Raw genomic sequence first — 21,231 nt, 5'->3', positions numbered from 1 at the left:
TTGATCTTATTATTATTATTATTATTGTATCTATGTTCTTCTATATGTGTGAACAGTACAATGTATGGTGTCTTATCCTAAAGGAGGCTAAAAACCATAATCACCAAATCATTTGCCAAACTCTCACTGCTATAAACAAAATTTAAAATCTTAAATATATTCATTGTTGTCTTAGCTAATGTGATTAGTAGAGATGTAATGTGATTAGCTTCGAACAGATTAGTAGAGATGTAAACACCACTGCGAGTAAAGCTCGTACATGTCGTCAACTCTTTCTTTTCGAATTTATATCGATAATTTAATATATTTATTTTTTTGGAAAAATAACCGTTCATAAACCGACCCAACCGACGCGGGCCGCCGTCATCGTGGCGTCACGATCGGCCCCACTGAAATTGTAACCGGAAACTTCCTAAACCTCTGACCTCTCGCCGCTCATTCGATAAACCCTAATCCCCTCTTGACAGCTGCTGCGCTCACGCGAGGGGGGCGGCTCAGGTGATCTTTCGCGTCCGCCTTTGCTCCTCTCGGTCGTTTGCCACCCATGGATTTGCAGCAGAACGATTTCGATCGGCTCCTCTTCTTCGAGCACGCCCGCAAGACTGCGGAGGCCGCCTATGCCAGTAACCCCCTCGATGCCGATGTGAGTCGCGACGCCTTTCCTTCCTTTCCGTTTCTTCTTGCCCGTGTGTTTGGGACTTTCGGCGCTTGGAATGATCGGTTTTGATGGTGTCATTTGCTGTCTCGACTTAATTGGTGCTTCCGAGACCAAATTTCTTGTGTGTTCCTGACTGTTCCTTGCGGAGTTCTTGGTAATGGAATCACGTTTATGTTCTCGTAGAATCTCACGAGGTGGGGAGGAGCGCTTCTTGAGCTGTCCTCGTTTCAGAGCGGTGACGACTCTATAAAGATGGTAAAAGGTTCGTAATATTGATGTTCGAACAGATTCGTCCTGACAGATGCGATAAGAAAGTAGTTTTCTGCGAACTTGACTCGGGGGAAGAGAAATCTCTGCTTCACGAATTTGAGTGCTTTGCAGATGCTATATCAAAACTGGAGGCAGCCTTAGAGGTGAATCCGAGCAAGCATGACACTCTGTGGTGCTTGGGAAACGCCCATACTTCTCATGCATTCTTCACACAGGATCGCGAGACAGCTATGGGTTATTTTGACAAGGCAACTCAATGTTTCCAACAGGCTCTGGAGTTGGTAACGCTTGCACAAACAAATAGTCCAATCCAGTCATTTCTCTCAAGTATTTCTACTTGTTTTGGTGCATTAAGATTTCAAATTCTTGTAGGATCCTGGAAACGAGTTGTATCTTAAATCGCTGGATTTGTCATCCAAGGTATATATATATAATCAATTGCATATACTGAAACAATACTGTGTCAATTGGTTCACAGAATTATTTTACTTATATTATTCAGCATTTGCTTTTTTTTTTTTCTTGTCAGCCATCGGTTAGGATAGTTGGTTCTATGAAGTTCTTTTTTCTCTTATGTTCAGTGGTTCTGGCTTCTTGTATGAGTTACAGTGATAAAAACAATTCTTGTTTCGATGGTAACCAGATATCCTTCTTATGCTGGAATTGTAAAATCTTACCTTATTTTATATTTATATATATATATATATATATATATATATATATATATATATATATATATATATAGAGAGAGAGAGAGAGAGAGAGAGAGAGAGAGAGAGAGAGAATCAAACATGTGTAGGAAATGAGCTAATGTGCCTCAGCAATGCTGCACAATTGAGATACCTGGTCATTATTTATTTATTACTTAAAATAGCACAAACTAGTTTGAGGTGTGAAATTAAGCATTAAATGTGTACTATATAGTTTGTTTTTTTCTTTTTCTACAACAACAATAACAAGCCTTAATACTCCAACTTCTTGAAGTCAGTTGAATATGGAAATATCCCTAATTAATTACGAACATTCAAATCTTTTTAATTTCCTTTTAATAACATTTTATTAGTTCTCTCTCTATCCATCCTTGTACCACTGATTCTAATATTCACATTGCACAACGGTGGCATCTATAGGTTCTTGCTTTTTTTCTGTAAACAAATATTCCTTGTTATTTAGAGGAAGCAACTGAAAGGGCATATGTTATATTGAAGACTGTATATTGCTGTGGAAGCTCTCTGTTAAATTCTTCTTCAGTGGCATATAATTAGTAGCCATTCTCTCAGGGATAGAATATTGATCCTATTGTTTCTTTCGCGAGCAGTTGGATATGACCAATATTCTGTATATTATGCAGGACTGTCAATGTTGAATATAAGATGTCTTTTGGTAGTTGGATCTTGTCATTAATGATTGAATACTCATGGGAACAAGTCAGTTTTGACATGATAAATTTTGGTAATATGTGTTTCCTTGGAATGAGTGCATGTTTTAGAATCTTGTTTATAGACATGTACACAAATTAATTCAAAGTGGTATCTCATTGTGATATCTACAATTGAACATACTTCAACTTTCCACACAATTTCTGTCATGGGAGAATGTTTCTTGTGGATGTCCTGCTTCGATCTTTACCACGCAAATTCCATGCAACTTCATCATTTGTTTAATCATAATAATTCATCATTAATGTTTTGAAAATTATTCAAGGAATTTCGTTTTTGTTTAATCCAGTGGATTTAGGGGTAAAAACAATCTGGATGCAGATCGAATATCAGAAGAACCATGTCCGCCCACTTCATCTTGCATAAATTCTAATAGCCATACTAGATGGATATAAGTGTTTTGACCTTGTATTTTTAAAACATATATGGATATGAGTCAGATATATTATAGATCTGGATTTAAATTGCATTTGAGATAGTTATTGCATAAGTGCTAGAGAGAAATTTTATACACTCCCAGCCAATATGTAGGATACTAGTTCAAACCTCTGAATTATGCTTATTGGGTACAAAAACCATAAGGAAAATTGTAAACGATCGAAAGGAAGACAGAGAAAAGAAAGAATATTGTGCTTAGAAAAAAAATCAAACAAGAATATTTTGCTTTGGTCGCTGTAGATTTTATTTAACCCTTTGAACTATATTTCAACATTTAGATATCTAGATAAAAAGGGTAGGTTGGTGCACATGACTTCTGCTATGTGGGGACTGGGTAGGACCAATTTTGATATGCATAAATGGGTAGAACTAAACCCAAACCCAAATCCATATTCATATCAAAATGTTTCAGCCTTTCAGGTAGCAAAATTAGGTACAAATATGAAATGTGGTGAAAATTCATTTTTTTTAACCCTGTCCGGTTCCACTTGGAATGAATTGATTTTGTAAAGTTGTAATCTGACCTACTTTCACCCTAGCAGATTCCATAATAGGCAAGGTTTTTCATCGTTTATTATCTGTTACTTGCAATGCTGATCTAGTTTAGCTTACTAAGCCAAAAGGATTCGATGTTTAATGAGTTCTGCTAGTTGTTTAATCAGATTCTTAGTTAGCTACTTTCTTTTTTGTTGTTGCCAGATATCTTTAACCAGATTTGTATTTCCGGTCATCTTCTATAGTCCAACTCTGGCAAGTAGCTCAGAGACAGTTGTCCTATAGCAACTTAAATAAATAAAATTATTTTGAACATTAAAGTAAAATACCTCCTTCATCATACCCTTCTATAGAGCAGGAACACGTCTCAGGTTCATGTAATTGAAATGTGGATCAGCTTCAATGGCAGTATATCTTGGATAATTTACAAACTTTATACCAACATGATGTGGCAAAATGCTGTGGAAGGATTTCAAAAGACATTCTTTGATATCAATATAATGCAGGACGATGCATGGAAAGCTCTTGGACGAAAGCAGATATTCATTTTCCTAGGATTTTATAGTTCTAGGATAGAAAAAGGAAAATTACATGAGACAAAAGATAACTATCACTCATTTGGCTTATGGATTAACTGGCTAAGGTGGAAGTCTTACACTTGGACTTTAACACATGTCAATGATGTCATTGCTCCATCAGGGATAAATACCTGATCTCCTCTGGCTTTAGGATATCACTTCAGGCCACCCACATGTAATGCGGGAAGACAAAGAATATCATTTATTTGGCCAGTATTTTATATTCCATGTTACAATACCTTCCCCCCTTTTATAGATACCCAATGTACAAGAAGGATAAGGAAAGAATATAATCAAGGAAATATATCCAACATACTAATCAGATTTTCTTGGCTTCTTTGGGGAAGATACATTTTCAGATTTGTTTTGACAAACAATCTTACCTTTTGTTGGGACTTGATTGATAAATATTCTTCTTTGTATTGATCTTCAATTATGATCAAATTTATTTGCAGGGATTATATCTTCGGTAAAGCCCTAGAATCTCCAATAAAGCCCAAGATTAGTTTTATTTGGCTTCTTTCTTCATCTCTGCAACAACTTATGGTATTATAGAGCCCTCTAAAGTTCTAAAATAATTCCAACATTAATTTTCTTTAACAAGTTGCCTTGAATTTGTCTTTTAATTATTTTGCACATCTATGGATATATGGAACTTTACAATGGTAGGTTTCTGTCTTCTGATAATGGAATAAAATTCTTTGGTTCAGAACTAGATATAAATTTACTTGTCATGTTTTCCATTCTTCTCTTTCACCCATTGTTAAGTTTGTTAATTTCGGTGGTTGTTTTTCTTATTGGTTAGAAACTCCACATTTGGAGATGCTGTTAATATATACTTTATTCTGATTGTTGATTGTATCAGTCTGTCGCATGTTGGAGATTGCTTGTCATGCTTATTGAGAAATAAAAACTGAATAGAGATGTATGGCTAACTTTATAGGGTATGAGGAAATGCTATTTCATGTTCTAGATTAGTCAGTATATGTATCATCCCACAATCTTCATCTGAAAGGTAGCCTAAACATTTTCCTCAGGCACCTGAATTACATCTAGAGCTCCAAAAGCAGATGGCAAGTCAACAGGCTTCACAGGGAACAACCTCAGCTTCAAATGTGAAGGTACTGTTGTGCTCCTCTGAAGAAAATATTTTTTTTGTAGTTCATTTTAGCATGTCAGCCTGCTAGTTAGATAAATGCAGTATCATCTTTGCTTGATATTTTCTCTTCTTTCTTCAACACTTTTCATGTTTAGTAATATGTTTTTGCTTTTATGCTGCACATTTGAGTACTTTAACATGTAGATTAGTTCTTTACGTGAGGTCTGATGTGGTGGGCAAATGATATGATTTATTCTTTTTTTAAAGCTGCTGAATTCCCCCTTGTTTAAAAACACCAGTCTGGTGTCTGGTAAATTCTGCTAATAGCCATCTTTCTTGTATGTGTGTATTTCTCTTAATTGATTTATCTTGCTTTTCAATGTGCAAATTTGTAATAGTTCATCCTTTGCTGGTGAAACAAGTACTGATATATCCTACTACCTTTGTCTATTTTTGATGATTTAGATTTGTTTAAAGCATTACCATGACTATAATTTTTTACGAAAGACTTTATTTTGATAAATCTCACCATGATTTTATTTTAAAATTTCTCTCTTTTAATGGGTCAAATTATACAGGACCTAGTTCACTTGGGCTTAAGACAGACATCCAGATTTGATTTTAACCAATATGCACCCAGACTGCCCATGCAGTTTCTTATGTCCAAATACAATCCGCTAGAAGGACATGCAGTTTCTTCTTCTAGAATACATGCACAAGCTCTTATGTCTTTCTAAAAGATCCGTCATTTTCATCCTGTTTAAAGAAAGCATTTCCTGTAGCATATATTCTGGGTCAGGTCAAGTTATGTGTATGTAGGACCCAACTGATTACAGGGGCAGCCCAATTCCAAGGCTCCCACCAACACAAGGCCTTAGGAGGGTTGATGATGTACATTGCTTTCATGGGAGATATCCAAATTCAAATATAACCAATAGCGAATTATATTATAGACATTGCACTTTTTCATGTTTTTGTTACCAGCAACTGGGAGTTAGAATAATAGGGTGATCTCAAATTTGTGGTCAATTTTGTACATTAACACTGCAAAACATGCGTCAAAACTAATGTAGTATCATGAGTGAGTTCGAAGCTTAATCGAATGACAAAGTGGGGAGTAGATGTTGCTTTCTTATGTTATGTGTCTTTGCAATCATGATTGGATTAATAGAGCCATTTCTATGCTGATAAAAGAAATAAAGAAAACTGGGCAATATTTAATTAAACAATTGGATATTGTCAAATATTTAGAAGTTAGGGGCATATGATATTAGCTATAGGTCATATATATATATATATATATATATATATATATATATATATATATATATATATATAGAGAGAGAGAGAGAGAGAGAGAGAGAGAGAGAGAGAGAGAGAGAGAGAGTTGTTTTTATCAGGATATTAGGAAATAATTTTTGATCATATTCGGTCTCTATTCAGTTAACCAGGACCAGATTTGGACAGCATGTTATGACTTCAACATAATCTCTGTTTTATTTTTTTTATAGAAAAATTCTATTTGCTAGTATAAATGAGTTGATAGGGGTCCTTTTATGTTGAATTGAGTTAGTATAAATGAATCTTCTATCCCCTTCTAATTTTTTTTTCAAACGGATTGCTCAAGTTTTGTGAGATTAGCTCCAGTTTCTAGTCCTCTCAAACAACACACTCATGAAAGTTTAGTAAGAACAACCTTGTTTGAATTTTGCTTTGGGGTTGATGAGTGTGTTTCTGTGTTATGATGTACGCCAGAAATAAGTTCCTCGACAAATTGTTCTAAACTTTCATTTACGGAGCCCCTACTTTGATATCAAGGCTTGCAGTTTCTGATTCTTGCTGTTAAATCTCAGGCGCCCAAGAAGAAGAAGAGCAGTGACCTTAAGTACGACATACTTGGCTGGGTAATTCTTGCGGTTGGTATCGTCGTATGGGTTGGATTGGCCAAATCACATGGTCCTCCCCCGCCTCCAAGGTAAAGATGTCAGATGTTTTTATTCATCTGCAAGGGGAAGATTCTACCATACTAATTGATCATGAAGTGAACATGAAGGCAGTGTTAATGTGATTGTTGGAGAATACTAATGGGTGCAGCTTTCTAGTTTGCTGCTCCCTTGTGGCAAAAATCATCTCAAGTCCAATTCATCATTTGCTTTAGTAGGCTCATTTGTCTTGTTTTTTTCATATTGATGAAGAGAGGTTTCTATTTGCAATATGCCGAAGTTTGGCATTTCTGAGTAATCTCAATACAGCAGACTGACAATGCTGGTGAAACAGTAGTGGCCATGAACAACTATTGCTTACCCTAAGTTGATAAATGCTTCCAAAATATTCTGGTCGTTAGTGCGGTGTTTCCAACCCACTCTGTGGTATTCTTTTTTTTTTTTTTTTTTCCTTCCTCTTATTCAGTCTTAAAAAAGGGTAATTTGTACCCCAATCATTTTGGCTGGATAACCATTGATCGGATGAATAAAGATCGATTAAAATATTGCAATAACAACAATAAAATTGTAGGTCTTGAATATTTAATTTTTATTATATGAAATTTTTTTGTTTATCATCATCATTGAAATTTGATTAAGATCATTATTGATATAGTTTTATGTTAGTTGTCAATTGATTGTAATAAATGTTGATTTGGAATATGGATATTTTGTTGTCTAAATTTAAGACTATTATTCATTAAGTGATCGAACTTGATATTATTCGTTTCTTTGATAACATGCATTCATGCTTTAGCAATTAAAAAGAAAAAGAGAGTTTACTTTGTCTGACATACCTCTAACCTACTACTACTTCCACCTTCTTCTTCCTTCCCAACCGATTTCGAAGCATTTCATTGTTCCTACCAAATTGATCATCATATCCTTCTTCCTTCTCTGCCCCATCTGAGAACCCTACATCTAGACTTCCCCTCTCGTGGATGCGTTTACTTCGTCAATTGAATGTTGCCTTTGAAGAAAAAATTAGAAAGTATTTGTCTCGTAACTTGAGATCTCAACATGGAAGACATAAAACTCAATGAGATCAAAGTTTAGATGATAAATGTTTTTTGGTAAGATTCTATCTCTTGAAACCTAAAAGTAGGATTACTTTAACTATGGTAATTAAAAACTCGATTTACCATTGAAAGGCCTTTCAAATCTACATCGAAAGGCACATTAACAATGCATTTTCCTAAGGATAAACACCGATAAACTGTCCAACGCTTAACCTAATTAATTCTCCCTTTTCTCATTCGCCCTACCATTTACCATAACCTTCATCCTCTCACTTATGAATGGATGTTGAAGGCTCGGTTCCTCTGACATCCTCCATAAGCGCTTTTCATGATCTTTCACCTTCCAAGCCACTCCTTCGGAGTCTTCCCAAAAAGATCTAAAAAGCAACACGGTTAGGATTTCGTCCTTAGGTGATATCCACGTTCTAGGCTTAGTTTAGGCTGCTGGTTTGATCTTTTAATAAGCTCGTTTTATGTGTTTTGGCTTAATTCTAATTGGTTCAAAATGATCTCGATCAAGACCTTGATAAATCAATCACTCATTTGTCATATGTTTCACATCGTTTGATCTTCTAACACTTTGTTCCTTCGGTACATCGTTCATTTCATTTGTATGTCTGACTTTTCAACAACATTCAATCTTCTAACACTTTGTTCGGTACATCGTTCATTTCATTTGTATGTCTGACTTTTCCACAACATTCAATCTTCTAACACTTCGTTCCTTCGGTACATCATTTGTATGTCTGACTTTTCCACAACATTCAATCTTCTAACACTTCGTTCCTTCGGTACATCGTTCATTTCATTTGTATGTCTGACTTTTCCACAACATTCAATCTTTCGACATAATATATGATCCTTCTGATACAATACCTAAAACTTTAGCACGAACTTCGATCTTTGACACATTGATCAATCTTTCAAGTCGACATCTAATTTTCAATCTAATAAATTCTTGACATAACATTCGACTCTCTTGCTTAACAATTGGCCTTTTAGTATCAATCGAAATATTTTTCTACATCACTTATCTCAAAAAACATATTAGTCTCATAAATTTATCAATTGATTTTATTATCGAAATATGAGATTTAATACAATATCAAAATAATCAAGATTAATTTAAAAAAAAAGAGTTCCCAACATCGATTATGATTGAACTTGTCTGGATATTTAAACTTGTTCCCAAATCAAGATTTGAAATTGAATAAATGAGTGCACAGAAAAAAAAAAAAAAAAGGGAGTGAAGTGGTTCCCATTGTTATGCAAGCCTAAGCAAACCATTCAAGTGGACTAACTTTAACCTGCTGACCCAGAACTGTATATGAGCCATCAATTCAACCGGCAGACGTGTTGTTACATTCTAAGATAACACAATTAGATAGTAAACTTCAAGGCTACTCTCCTGTTTGGAGTGTATGGCCGTTAAACAATGAAGTCATGAATTATACAACCATGCTCTACCAAAGAGGGAAAAAAAATAAACAGCTCAGCATAACACCACATGGAACACAAGCTCTTACCAAAAAACATGGAGGAATGATCGCTGCATGGTGTTATACTTGTCTTTAGAAGTTACCTTCGACACTTGGCTTTAGCCAATTTCTTTCGCCGCTTCTTCTCAGCCTTGGAAAACTTTTTATTCTTCCTTTGTTCTCTCTTCTCTTCTTTCACTTTCTTCTTGTGTTCTTTCCGAGCAGCTCTTTTCTCCTCCGGGCCCATCTCGTGCTCGCTCTCGCTCTCAAACGACGAACCATCCCCATCGGTATCTTCTTCAGACGTCGATTCATCTTCGGTTCCGACTTCAACAGTGTCTTGCATAGGTCGTTCTGTCTGCTTATCCTCTAACAAATTTGAGGGACCATTTGCTCTATCTGAGATTTGTTGATGTTGTTGGTTACATTCATTTCTAGTATGTACAAATCCTAGCAAAGGTTGATCATAAATCTCTTCTGCTTTCAGCTGATATGCCAACGACGGCCGTTGGAGCATAGCCATCTGAACTAGATCCTCCTCACACTTTTTAACATAGTCAACGGTCTTGAAATAGTGAAACATGCGAATAACAGGCAACAGGAAGTGAAGATAGTCTTAGTGTCGAATATCTCGAGTAATAAAGACCCACAAGAAAGTAATGACAAGTCAGCAGAGTTACAAAAATCATCATGAATCCTACTACTGAAATTATGTTGAAATAGGAAGAGCCATATATTTGCACCTAAATTAAGTTATCCCACAGGCCAAAGGTGATTCGATTATTTGGGCCTCTGACTAATCTAGGCCAAAGGGATATCTAAGCAGCAATTATAAATATCAGTACCAAGAACTTGCTTGGTTAATGCCATGCTTTGCATGATCTCATAAAATACCAGCATCGGAAAAAAAAGAAAGGATGATAAGATACCTGCACAAACACAGTAGGTGCAATTTCATCTTGGTTAACTGTCTCTCCTCCTAAAACCATTTGCTGAATCTGAAATTATTCCACAAACATGATGATGATAAGGCACTGATTCGGCAATTTTTGAAAGATTAACTATATAGGGCATAGAAGGACCTTTTCTAGATAATCATCCACATCTTCATCAGCAATAGATGCATCAATGACAAAGTCAAGTAATTCCTTGACAGACATTACGGACACTCCATTTTTTCTGAAAAAATCCTGCAACCAACACGAATAAAAGCACAATTCTAAAATATCAGACAGGCACAAAAGGGGCTTGGCAACTCATCAAAGCATATTACTAACTGAAACATGAACACAATCTTCTTTCAGGAATTCCAGAGCACAGGGGTGATCAAGGTCTACTGATTGGGAAACATCAATTATGTACAAGTGACCCTACAAAATGAGAAGAAGGAAAATATGAATATTCTTGGTTTACTACTAATTTAGGATGGTAATGAGAATGGTTTAATGGAACAGAAACTACTTACCTCAAAATAAAGTATGTTGTATTCACTTAAGTCTCCATGTACCAATTTACACTTCTGGTACAATGTTCGCATTGTTGTAATAATCTGAAAAATGAGTGGTGATAATTATGTTCACAACTGCTAGCCTGCAGCTTCTTTTAGATTAGGAAATATTAAATTTGATGATCAGCACAATCATCAAAAGCACATCTATATTCCATGAATTTAAGAAGTAACATTGCAGATCAAATATAAGAACCATGTAAACAACTAAGTTTGTTGCTTCTCTAAAACCACTGTTAGCTTGTTTAAAAAGTTGTAAGTGGCATTTAGTAGCAACAGCTAGACCATAATACACTCTATGTTGTGAAGCAATTGATAAGTATAATACAGAAACATCAGATTATAACAGATACCTCCACATAGCATTCGTGCAACTTATCTTCAGACAATGCAGCATCCTTAAGGCGAGGTGCAGCCCAGCCTGCTTTTCCTGCATTACAAATTAGGATTAATTACAATTATTCATGATGTTTGTGATATTTAACAAACTAAAAAATAATAAATCAATATGAAAAGCAAATGGGATATCATAATAGCAGCACTAAAATAATAATAAAAGAAGAGATTTGACATTCTGACAACTGCAACTTTAGAAGAAAAAAAATCAGAAGAAAATATAAACACCTATGAATTCCATGACCAGAACATGAAGCCTCAAGAGCAATGGTGTCGGGCATCGAATTCCTGCAGCTTTTACTCTACAAGGACAGAGGAGCATTCATAAATAAAACAGCTATAGAGTTGCCTGTCCAGAAAAAATTATTACATAACTAGGATCTAAATCTAATTAATGAATTTCTGCAAAAAAAAATATCACACAGCTATCTTTAGATTTCCTCCGCTTCATGTTATGCATCTTGTCTAGTTCTTTCTTATTTAGAATATGACGCAATGCAGCATGCCACACACAAAGTAACAAGGGAATATCCACATGATTTTGCTTTGTTACTTTGACATCATTAATTTAATTAATTTATTTTTTTATATATATGGTTAAGAGAGTGCACAATTTATCTAAATAGAATAATACATATCAACAGTCATAGGAAGGCTCTTACCGCATGAGGTTTCTCATTTCTTTTTCTGCCCAAGTCTTTACCATTTTCCTAGGGTTGTTCTTGCAGTAACCATTTCTGAAACGGTAGTCCCCTTGTACATATCGGTCCCTATCTCTGCAGTTAGAAAATAATAATAAGAGCTGTTATATGACAAATAGTAAGTGCTTACAATAGTTTTGAGGCTTTGTGCACAGATGACTGTACTTCAAACTATATCTTGGTTCTAAACCATTCATAGAAGTGCCTCCTACACAGATGTCAATATATAAAATGTAAACAGAAACTATATACCAAAAAATTCAATTTCTTCTCCTAACTGCTTATCAACCATCACACGATAAGCATCTTACAGTTCACGTAGATTTAAAAGCAGAGCACGTTATAGCACACTGAACCATTTTGAAGCCAAACAATGAAAATATAATCATGAATGACCATGAAGGGGAATCTTCAAATATTACAAGGTAAATCCAAGAGACACCATAAACAATTATGTACATGAATGGCTCCCATTTTCACCTATATGACAATGTGGCAATGGTATCAAAACAACCTCATTAACTAACACACTATCCTATATTCAAACAATCAGGCAATTACTGGATCCTAGTAAATGATGTAAGTCTATATTTGGCAGCTCATTTGTTCCATGACTAGGTTGCTTCCATCTGAATCAGAAAAATCACTCCTTTATGAATACTTATATAGTCATTACAACTTCATTTTTTGCTGATATAAGAATTTTTTTCTCCTTGATAGATGTGTCAACCAAAGTTTCCCATTTCAGATACCTATTAGGATCCTTTTTCCGAGCTTTTGAATAATATTTATTGAGTCTGTTTAATTCAGTTGTTTATTGAGTTCAGTTAGAGTCAAGTAAAGATTTATTTAATATTTATTTATTATTAAGAGTCCAAGTCCTGGACTCTAGGTGGAACTCTATAAATAATGATGTAATCCTTTCTTTTGAGAATCAATCAATCAATGAAATGTTATTCCACTCTGTGGACAAATCCTAGGAGGTCGATCCCCTCGAAGTGATCAAGGAGGGTCGATCTCCTCGAAGCGATCAAGGAGGCCGATCCCCTCGAAGCAATCATTATCATTCCCTTTTCTCCCCTTTCTTCCACGATAAGACTTTAGGGTCTTATCATTTGGTATTAGAGCATCCCCATTTCTCCCCTTTCTTCCACGATAAGACTTTAGGGTCTTATCATTTGGTATCAGAGCGGCGATCCTTGGCGTTCTTGCTGCAGTGTTACCATAAAAATTTTTGTGTAAGGAAGGGTGAAGCCAGCAACCACGAACGCCGATCCTTCTCAACCGAGAAGGAACCTCTGCATCTTGGTCAGCGACCATCGTTTCCCCTTCTCCACCGCCGTCGCTACTGCCCAGCCAGCAGCCGCCACCACTGCTGCCCCCTTGCTGCAGTTAGCTTCATCTTTGGAAAAAAAAAAAAAAGAACAACAAGAAGAAGCCGCAGCCACCCTTGCTTTCCCTGCCGGACCCCTGCTTCCGACCAGCCCACCCGTTGCTACTGCTTCCCGACCGACGGACCACCACCGTCGCCGCTGCTGCCCAGCCAACCGCCGCCGCTGCCCCACCCCGGCCAGCGACCTCGCCTCCTCGCTACCCGCATCTCGCTCGAGCGAGAAGGGCCGCGACCGCCATTTCCCTACCAGCGGACCACCCATCGCCGCTTCTACCGTCGACGACGCTGCCCTAACCGCATCGCCATCGTTGCCTTCCCTTGGTTGCAGCTTCGATCGTGCGATATGTCGACATCGCTATTTCTGTGGTGTGATAGAAACAGAGTAATCGTCGGTCCCTCTGCTACTGCAGGCGCCGGTTGCCTCTACCGTCGCCGCTGCTTCTCGGCCACTTCAACACCACCCCTCTCCTTTATTGCCGAGCCACCACCGCTGCCAGCCACCGTGCGACGACCGTCGCACGCCTCCCAGCCGCCAATCCTCCTTGCTCTACATCCGTAGTGACAGAAACAGGGCAACTCACCGGTTGTCCTTGTTCCCAACCGTGACACCGCCGACTCCTCCTTCTCCACCGTCGCCGCTGCTTCTCGGCCGCTCGACCACCGCCGCCGCCACTCCCCAGCCAGCAACCTCCCCTCCTCGTTGCGCCGTACCCGCCACAACCACATCCTCTCCCCTTTGAAGCCCATCTGGTCGAAAGAGGCCCCTGCCTCCCCTGCTTTTGGCCAGCCCCACCGTAGTCGCTGCATTCCGGGCAGCGACCACCGTCGCCACTGCTCCCCGACCAGTAGCCTTCCCACCTTGCTGCTCCACCCTGCTCGAGCGAGAAGGGCCACGGTCGCTATTTCCTGGCCAACGGACCAACCCCCTCGTCGCTTCTACCGTCGACGACGCTGCCCCAACCGCGCCACCATTGCTGCCTTCCCTTGGGTCGTAGCTGCAATCGCTCGACCATCCCTACTCGCGGTGATCAAACCAAGGCAACCACGACCATTACAGCCATCGTCGTTTCCTCAACCGGACGCGATCCCTCAGCGTCACCAGTGCCTCCTTCCGCAGTGCTACAGAGACAAAGCAACATGCCTTCCATCGATGCCGTCGCAGCCACCGCAGCAGTGAGCCCTTGGCGGCGCTGCCCCAGCTGCACCATCACCGCAGGTTGCCATCACCATAGCCTCAACCCCGCTGCTCGGCGATCGCCCCTTGGGTCGCAGCAACTGCAGCCACATCAACGCAGTCGCCTTCCAACCCCAGTGCTCTCACCCCACGCAGCGATAGAAACAGGGCAGCTACTCTTCCTACAACGCAGCGACCGCAGCACTGCCCTCGGCGTCCACCTCCTCGGCAACTTCGCATCAATAGTGTTGATGCCCTTGACCGACACCAAAAATAAAAGTTGAGATTACAGATTTGCAGTCTTACGCAATGGCCACTGATAACTCGGTGAAAACACAAATGGAAGCATTGAAAATCAGAATTGAGAACCGACTGCAAGAAACACTTAATGATTTCAAAAAGAGCCTACTGGAGAGCCTCAGCAAATTTCAACAAAATGGGGGCTCAAGTTATACGTTGCACAGATCTGAAAATACAAGAAAAGGGCCCCAAGATTGTGACACAAATTACTCACACATGAAGGTGGAATTTTCGAGATGGAAAGATGGAGATCCGACCAATTGGATCTCTAAGGCAGAAATTTTTTTTCCGTTTTCACAGAACCCCAGAAGAATCCAAGGTAGAAGTGGCCTCAATCCAACTCGAGGGAGATGCACTCTAGTGGTACGATTGGTATGAAACTTTCCACGGAGTTCCTTCGTGGAAGCAGTTTAAAAGAGGGCTTCTTGTTCGCTTTGGTCCATCCAAATGTGAGAATGTTGATTGCTAGCTCGCCAAAATTCGTCAGACTTCTACAGTGTTAGAATATCAGAGTAGGTTTGAAAGATTGTCAAATCAAGCTAGAGATTGGTTGGACCGACAACTTCTGGATACATTTATTGAAGGGCTTATTCCAGAGATCCGGTATGAAGTTAAGGCTCGTCAACCCTGCACTATGATAGCTGCGATCTCATTTGCACATCTACATGAGAAAAAAATTAGCAAGGAAAGATCAAGAAGGGGTTTGTACTATGATGAAAAATGGAGTATGGAGCACCGATGTAAACAAGGACAACTTCTGATGATTGAACCAATTGGAGAGGAACCGAAAGCTAAGAATGTGGACTCCGATCATGAAGGTATAAATTCTAATGAAGATGTTGAACCTACCATACATACAATGTATACATTAGCCGACTACTCTAACCCGCAAACTATAGAAGTTGGCGGAACTCTAGAGCATTAGCCTATTATAGTTTTGATTGATACTGGTAGCACTAACAATTTTATGGACAGTGAGACGGTTGACCGATTGACCCACCACATTGAAGGCTATGACAGATTCGAAGTAAAGATTGTTGATGGACGGATTTTCACTTGTGATAGCAAAGGTTTAAAGATAAAATTGATTATACAATGCCAGAAGTTTCTTGCAACAATTACTACACTGAAAGACCGACCTGTTGCTTACACTATCAAAAAGTGGATACCATACTTACTTGATCCACGGGTTGTGATGCGTTGCAGATAATCTATGACTAAAGTGCTGAAAGAGAAGCTCCCCGAGATTGATGCTACTCAGCCTTAAGGACAAGACTGATTTGAAGAGGGAGGAACTGTTAAGACCCTTTTTCTGAGCTTTTGAATAATGTTTATTGAGTCTGTTTAGTTCAGTTATTTATTGAGTTTAGTTAAAGTCAGATAGAGGTTTATTTAATATTTATTTATTATTAAGAGTCCAAGTCCTGGACTCTAGGTGGAACTCTATAAATAGTGATGTAACCCTTTCTTTTGAGAATCAATCAATCAATGAAATGTTATTCCACTCTGTGGACAAACCCTAGGAGACTGATCCCCTCGAAGTGATCAAGGAGGGTCGATCCTCTCGAAGCGATCAAGGAGGTCGATCCTCTCGAAGCGATCATTATCATTCCCTTTTCTCCCATTTCTTCCACGATAAGACTTTAGGGTCTTATCAATTGGTATCAGAGCAACGATAAGACTTTAAGGTCTTATCAATACCAAACCTGTGCCAGTCCATGGCCTGAAAAATATGGTTCTGACACATAATGCCAGTACATACCACAGTATCAAAGGGTGGAGGAGGCGGAGCATCCAGTGGGCTGACAGTGGTGGGTGGTAGGAGCAGCAAGCAACACGAGAGAGGTGAGCATGAGGCAAGAGAAATTGCAAGCAGAGAGAAAGGGGGATGGGGAGGGAGAGAGAGAGAGAGGTAGCACTAAATAAAAAATATAAAAGCACTGGACTATCAAGGTGGGAAACCCTGTAATGGACTTGGATTGCTTGAAAAAAGGCGATCCATGTCTTGTGACAAATATTGACCAATATATACCAGTTTGTGCGCAATGGCAAACCTTAGTGTCAACACCACTTATGGCATGTGCCATTCTATTTCAATGTCGAATTTAAATATCTGCATCTCTAGACAAGTATCATTTAAGGATTAACTGTTGTCATCTAAAGAGTGATGCAATTGAAGAAATCATTTGATATTTCAAGGTGTATGTTCATGGCTCATGCATCCAAACTGTAGATCAAGAGAATGGTTCAAAAATTCCTAATTTTAACATTTCAGCTTGAGCACCATAATCTAATTATCATTCTCATATGGAATTAAAAAAATAGCTAATAATTACTGAATATACCTATGATCATACAAAGGAACATTTTTACCAATCAGAAATTATTATTGACCACCAAAACCGAACCTTCTTGAAGTTTCAGCGCAAAGAAAAAGCACTATGAAAAATAAAACTCAAATGTAACAAGATCTCAGTCTAAGATATTCCTTACTTAAAAACAAGAACAGATGTCTTGTACACCTTCACTGCCAGTTCCTGACCATCAGCTTTTGTTGCATGATAAACATTTGCCTGTGTAAAAAAAAAGTCATGCTATCTAGGATTTCTAGAACTAGAAAGATTATTTATAAACAGACTGTCAATCCTTTTACTAGGTTTTTATCATAGTCATCATATATGATATGCCTAATCCATATTTGTAATATCTCATTACGGAACCATTCTTGGTTTTATAGCTGGAAATCGGACATAATCACCTATAATCAGTCAAACACACTGGTCTTGGCCAATTCTAAGCAATTCAACAGTCTCAAAGTAAGAAAAAAGGAGAGCTGTGAAAGGGAAGGAAAAGAAAGAGAGAGTCAAGGTGGAAAAGGTCAAAAACGAAACCTAGATCATGGTGAAACAAAGGAGAGGATGTTATTAATTCATTCTCTATTCATTGCAACCATAAAACGTGGTTTGCCACCATCGTTGTGAGGCTTATTCTTCATCACTAATAAATAAAGAGAAAATGGCAATGGAAGAGGAAAGGGCAGGACAAAGAGTAGCTTTAACCTATTAAAGAAATAGGTTCCATACTAGACAAATGAAATATCATACATTTTCATGATAAATTTCAGCTTCCACAAGCACTCTTTTCAAGGAATTTTGTTCTTGTCTTTGCTTTATCTTTATCTGTATTGTGATTCAGAGACATCCAAGCAACTGCAGAGTCCATTGCTATAATAAGCTATAGGTGCACAAATTTTGAATTTTTTATATATGTCTTTGTCTGATACAGTTAATATGAATGGTTTATGAACAAATAATTATTGATTGTAATGATTTATTATATAATATTTTTTATATAATCTTTTGGGCAGTTTTTATCTTTTAAATTTTGATCTAATGTCTTCTCTAAAAGTCAGGAAATATGGGGGTACAAGAATTTCTACTATTTCCAAATTATATTTGATATTTTTATTACTTTGCCAGTTTATGATTTTTTATAATTTTAGTTTCAAGTTGAGTGATTTTGTCGATATCGATTGTATTGTCCCTAGCCGAACTTGACACCTATCTGATCTTGCAACTATGGTTTCTGTCTTGTAGCAGCAATTCCAAAGTTCTACATGTCCATCTGTTTCCTTTTTTATCCAAATAAACACAAAAAAAAAATCAAATTTTAATACTATAAGTTTCAAGATTAAAGACATACCTCTTTTCCAGTAGATATGCAGCCATTAATATCATGGAAGACTCCACGGTTCAGCATCTTGAACAACACCATGCGAGTTCTAGGGTCAATGGCCTGCCAATCAGAGATGTTATCTCAAGACAGACATAGAGATAGCTAATCCAAGTGCAGATATCAAGAAGAATGAAAGGCTCTTAAAAAGTTGAAATGATATAGTTAGTTGATTGGGCATTATATGCAAGTTCTGAGACACGAAGACATACTCCACACATAGTATCAGCAGAATAGCAATAGAAGGTGAAAGAATCCAGCGCACCAATCAGGACAAGGTTTCAGAATGACAAATGAACTGATAATTTGCCCAGAAGAATCCAATGGCAGTAACAACATATTCAAGAGAAGTAAAACCAGCCAAAAGCCAAGATGTTGTCCATTTTAGTTCTACATCAACCAGATAACAGTAACCATTCTCCTTCCATAGACAAAACTGAAAAGTACCAAATGTGAACAACAGTCGAAGGAAAATACTCCCAAGAAATGGACCCTTTTGCTAGTTCAAAAGTTAAGTGATGTCTTGACGCCATCAGCACAAGTCACTTGAATAGTTAAAAAGCAGTAAAATCGGCTATATTTCTCTAAACTAATGTTGTGAACATGTAACATGATGTTTTCCTGATATTTCACATAAAAAGGGGAAAGCATGAGGTCACAGTTGCAAACACCTTCCATTGCTTCAAGCACAATACTTTTACAAAACTGGATGATCAAAATCCTAAATATTGAAGAACTTAAACAAATCATAGACTTTCTTTTCCTGGAAAAGTAAATCACGCAGGGTTGCCTCCTATAAGTAAGCATTTGCTTAAAAAATTGTCAAAACTTCAATTTGTTGACATCGAAATTGAAATGTTGAAATTCAAATTTAGATATATAGACTACATTCTTCTCTAGAAAAAAAAAAAGTAACGAAACACTAACCTGCTCAACAGTAGCCCTGTCAGCTTTCTCTGTATTCTTTGTTCTACCTATCGCCATATCTCGAACACTGTCCCTGATTGCAGTTGTCACCGAGTTTGACATGCCCACGTCCGTTCTTCCTTCCCATTCCTAAACAAACATTTTGCGTTACAGAAATTAAAATTAAAAAACAAGACCAAATAGTACAATAAACAAAAAAAGGAAAATAAACTAATTCAAAAAGTCAACACATGCAGATTGAAGGTCAGGCAACCTCAAGCTGTGGACTTCTTCATAATCGAACGATCACATCCATAACTTTGGAGAAAGCAAATTTGTCGGGAAAAAATTAAACTGTTCTACTGAAAATTCAACCAAACGACATAAAAATACAAAGTTTTACCATTCTGCCAACGAAGGAGATGCTTCCATCAACAAATCGATCAACAGAAGAGAAAGAATATACTCAAAATAGGGAGACCGAAAGACACCTCTAAAGGATTAGCCCGGATGTGGGTGGAGTATTTCTGGTTGCGGTTTGAAAGGGGTTGGAGGGGCCGGGAGAGGAGGCCGCCGTGGGCGTTGGGGCGATGCGAGGACGCGAGCGAGAAGGAGGCCGACGCGCCTTCTCCGTCTGGTCCATCCCTCAGGTCCAGCCAGTCCAAAGCCTCTCCCACCTCCGACTCGGAGGACCACGAGTCCTCCTCATCTTCCGATTGCTCCTCCGCTACCCTTGGCACTTCCTCCTCTCGGTCTTCCATGACGAACTCGGCGACGACAAGCCCTTCCATCGGCTTGCGTTGGATTCAGGGGATTTAAGAGAACCAGAGCACCATGACCCTTAGGGTTTTGTTCTGGTTATTAAATCTGGACAGGACTGAACCGGACCGAACGGGTTGGTGGGCCCCAAAAATCGGTCATCGGATCTCAACCGGTCCGACCATTGATGATTTGGATTTAAAGGATCGAAATATATTTTTATTTTTATTTTTTAAGAATATTAAATCTCCTGTCCAACTAGTTGACCTTTTGGTTCAACCAATGTAACCCGAGATCCGACTAGATTCTCATGACTTTTATTTTTGTGTGCCATTAGCGGGCCTAGTTTTGCTGGGCACATAAATGGATCAAGTGATAACAGATCCCAATCCGCGACGACTGGATTGAAATCCGCAACTTTGATCCGACGACCCAATGACGAATGATCCTATTCGATCCGACTCAAAAAGGGTTCATAACCCGATCCGAACAACTATTATTGGGCCGGGCACTTAATTGGACCGCATACCGGTGAAGTGGGTCCACAACTTTGATCCGATTACCCGAATAAAGAACAATCCAATCCAATCCAACCCAACCCAACCCAGTTTTAGATAGATTACAACTAAATCCAGATGAGTCTGCTTCGATTGTAATCAACATACAAGCCAAAGCATTCACATCAAAACATATACTTTTCTTAGTTTGAGTTTTAGATTTATATTTAGCTCCAACGTGAGAGTAAAAAGTCCATTATATGTAGTTAATAAATTCATTTCGAAAGGTGTGAAACGAGAAAAGAAGAAGAAAAAAGAACGAAAAGAAAAACAAAGAGTAGAGACACATTAGAAGCAGATTCAAGAACATGGAAGACACAAAAAACTATATATCAATCATCGTTAGAATT

The 21,231-nt window shown here is 38.2% G+C and overlaps 2 protein-coding genes across 3 annotated transcripts; one reads left to right on the top strand and one right to left on the bottom strand.

Annotated features, from left to right (window-relative positions):
• The first annotated feature begins 430 nt into the window (after positions 1–430).
• LOC135680486 (mitochondrial import receptor subunit TOM20-like) lies at positions 431–7,320 on the top strand. Of its 2 annotated transcripts, XM_065194408.1 has the most exons (6): positions 432–643; positions 842–920; positions 1,040–1,209; positions 1,301–1,348; positions 4,916–4,999; positions 6,831–7,320. In XM_065194408.1, exons 1-6 carry the CDS (start codon positions 545–547, stop codon positions 6,954–6,956), a joined length of 606 nt encoding a protein of 201 aa, XP_065050480.1. In that variant the 5' UTR covers positions 432–544; the 3' UTR covers positions 6,957–7,320. The 2 variants fall into 2 exon arrangements, with proteins under 2 accessions (XP_065050481.1, XP_065050480.1); XM_065194409.1 differs by lacking the exon at positions 1,301–1,348 and having other exon boundaries at positions 431–643.
• Positions 7,321–9,270: 1,950 nt separating this feature from the next.
• On the bottom strand, positions 9,271–20,395 carry LOC135680484 (uncharacterized). Its single transcript, XM_065194406.1, has 12 exons — positions 20,057–20,395; positions 19,587–19,715; positions 18,630–18,722; positions 17,421–17,500; positions 12,022–12,135; positions 11,588–11,661; positions 11,317–11,393; positions 10,922–11,005; positions 10,734–10,826; positions 10,539–10,646; positions 10,386–10,454; positions 9,271–10,021 (listed from the first exon to the last, which is right to left on the bottom strand). Exons 1-12 carry the CDS (start codon positions 20,354–20,356, stop codon positions 9,557–9,559), a joined length of 1,686 nt encoding a protein of 561 aa, XP_065050478.1. The 5' UTR covers positions 20,357–20,395; the 3' UTR covers positions 9,271–9,556.
• Between the last annotated feature and the right edge of the window lie 836 nt (positions 20,396–21,231).

Source organism: Musa acuminata, chromosome BXJ1-8, assembly GCF_036884655.1.
Source record: "Musa acuminata AAA Group cultivar baxijiao chromosome BXJ1-8, Cavendish_Baxijiao_AAA, whole genome shotgun sequence".
Taxonomy (NCBI): Eukaryota; Viridiplantae; Streptophyta; class Magnoliopsida; order Zingiberales; family Musaceae; genus Musa; species Musa acuminata.
This window is presented reverse-complemented; position numbering and strand designations above follow the sequence as displayed.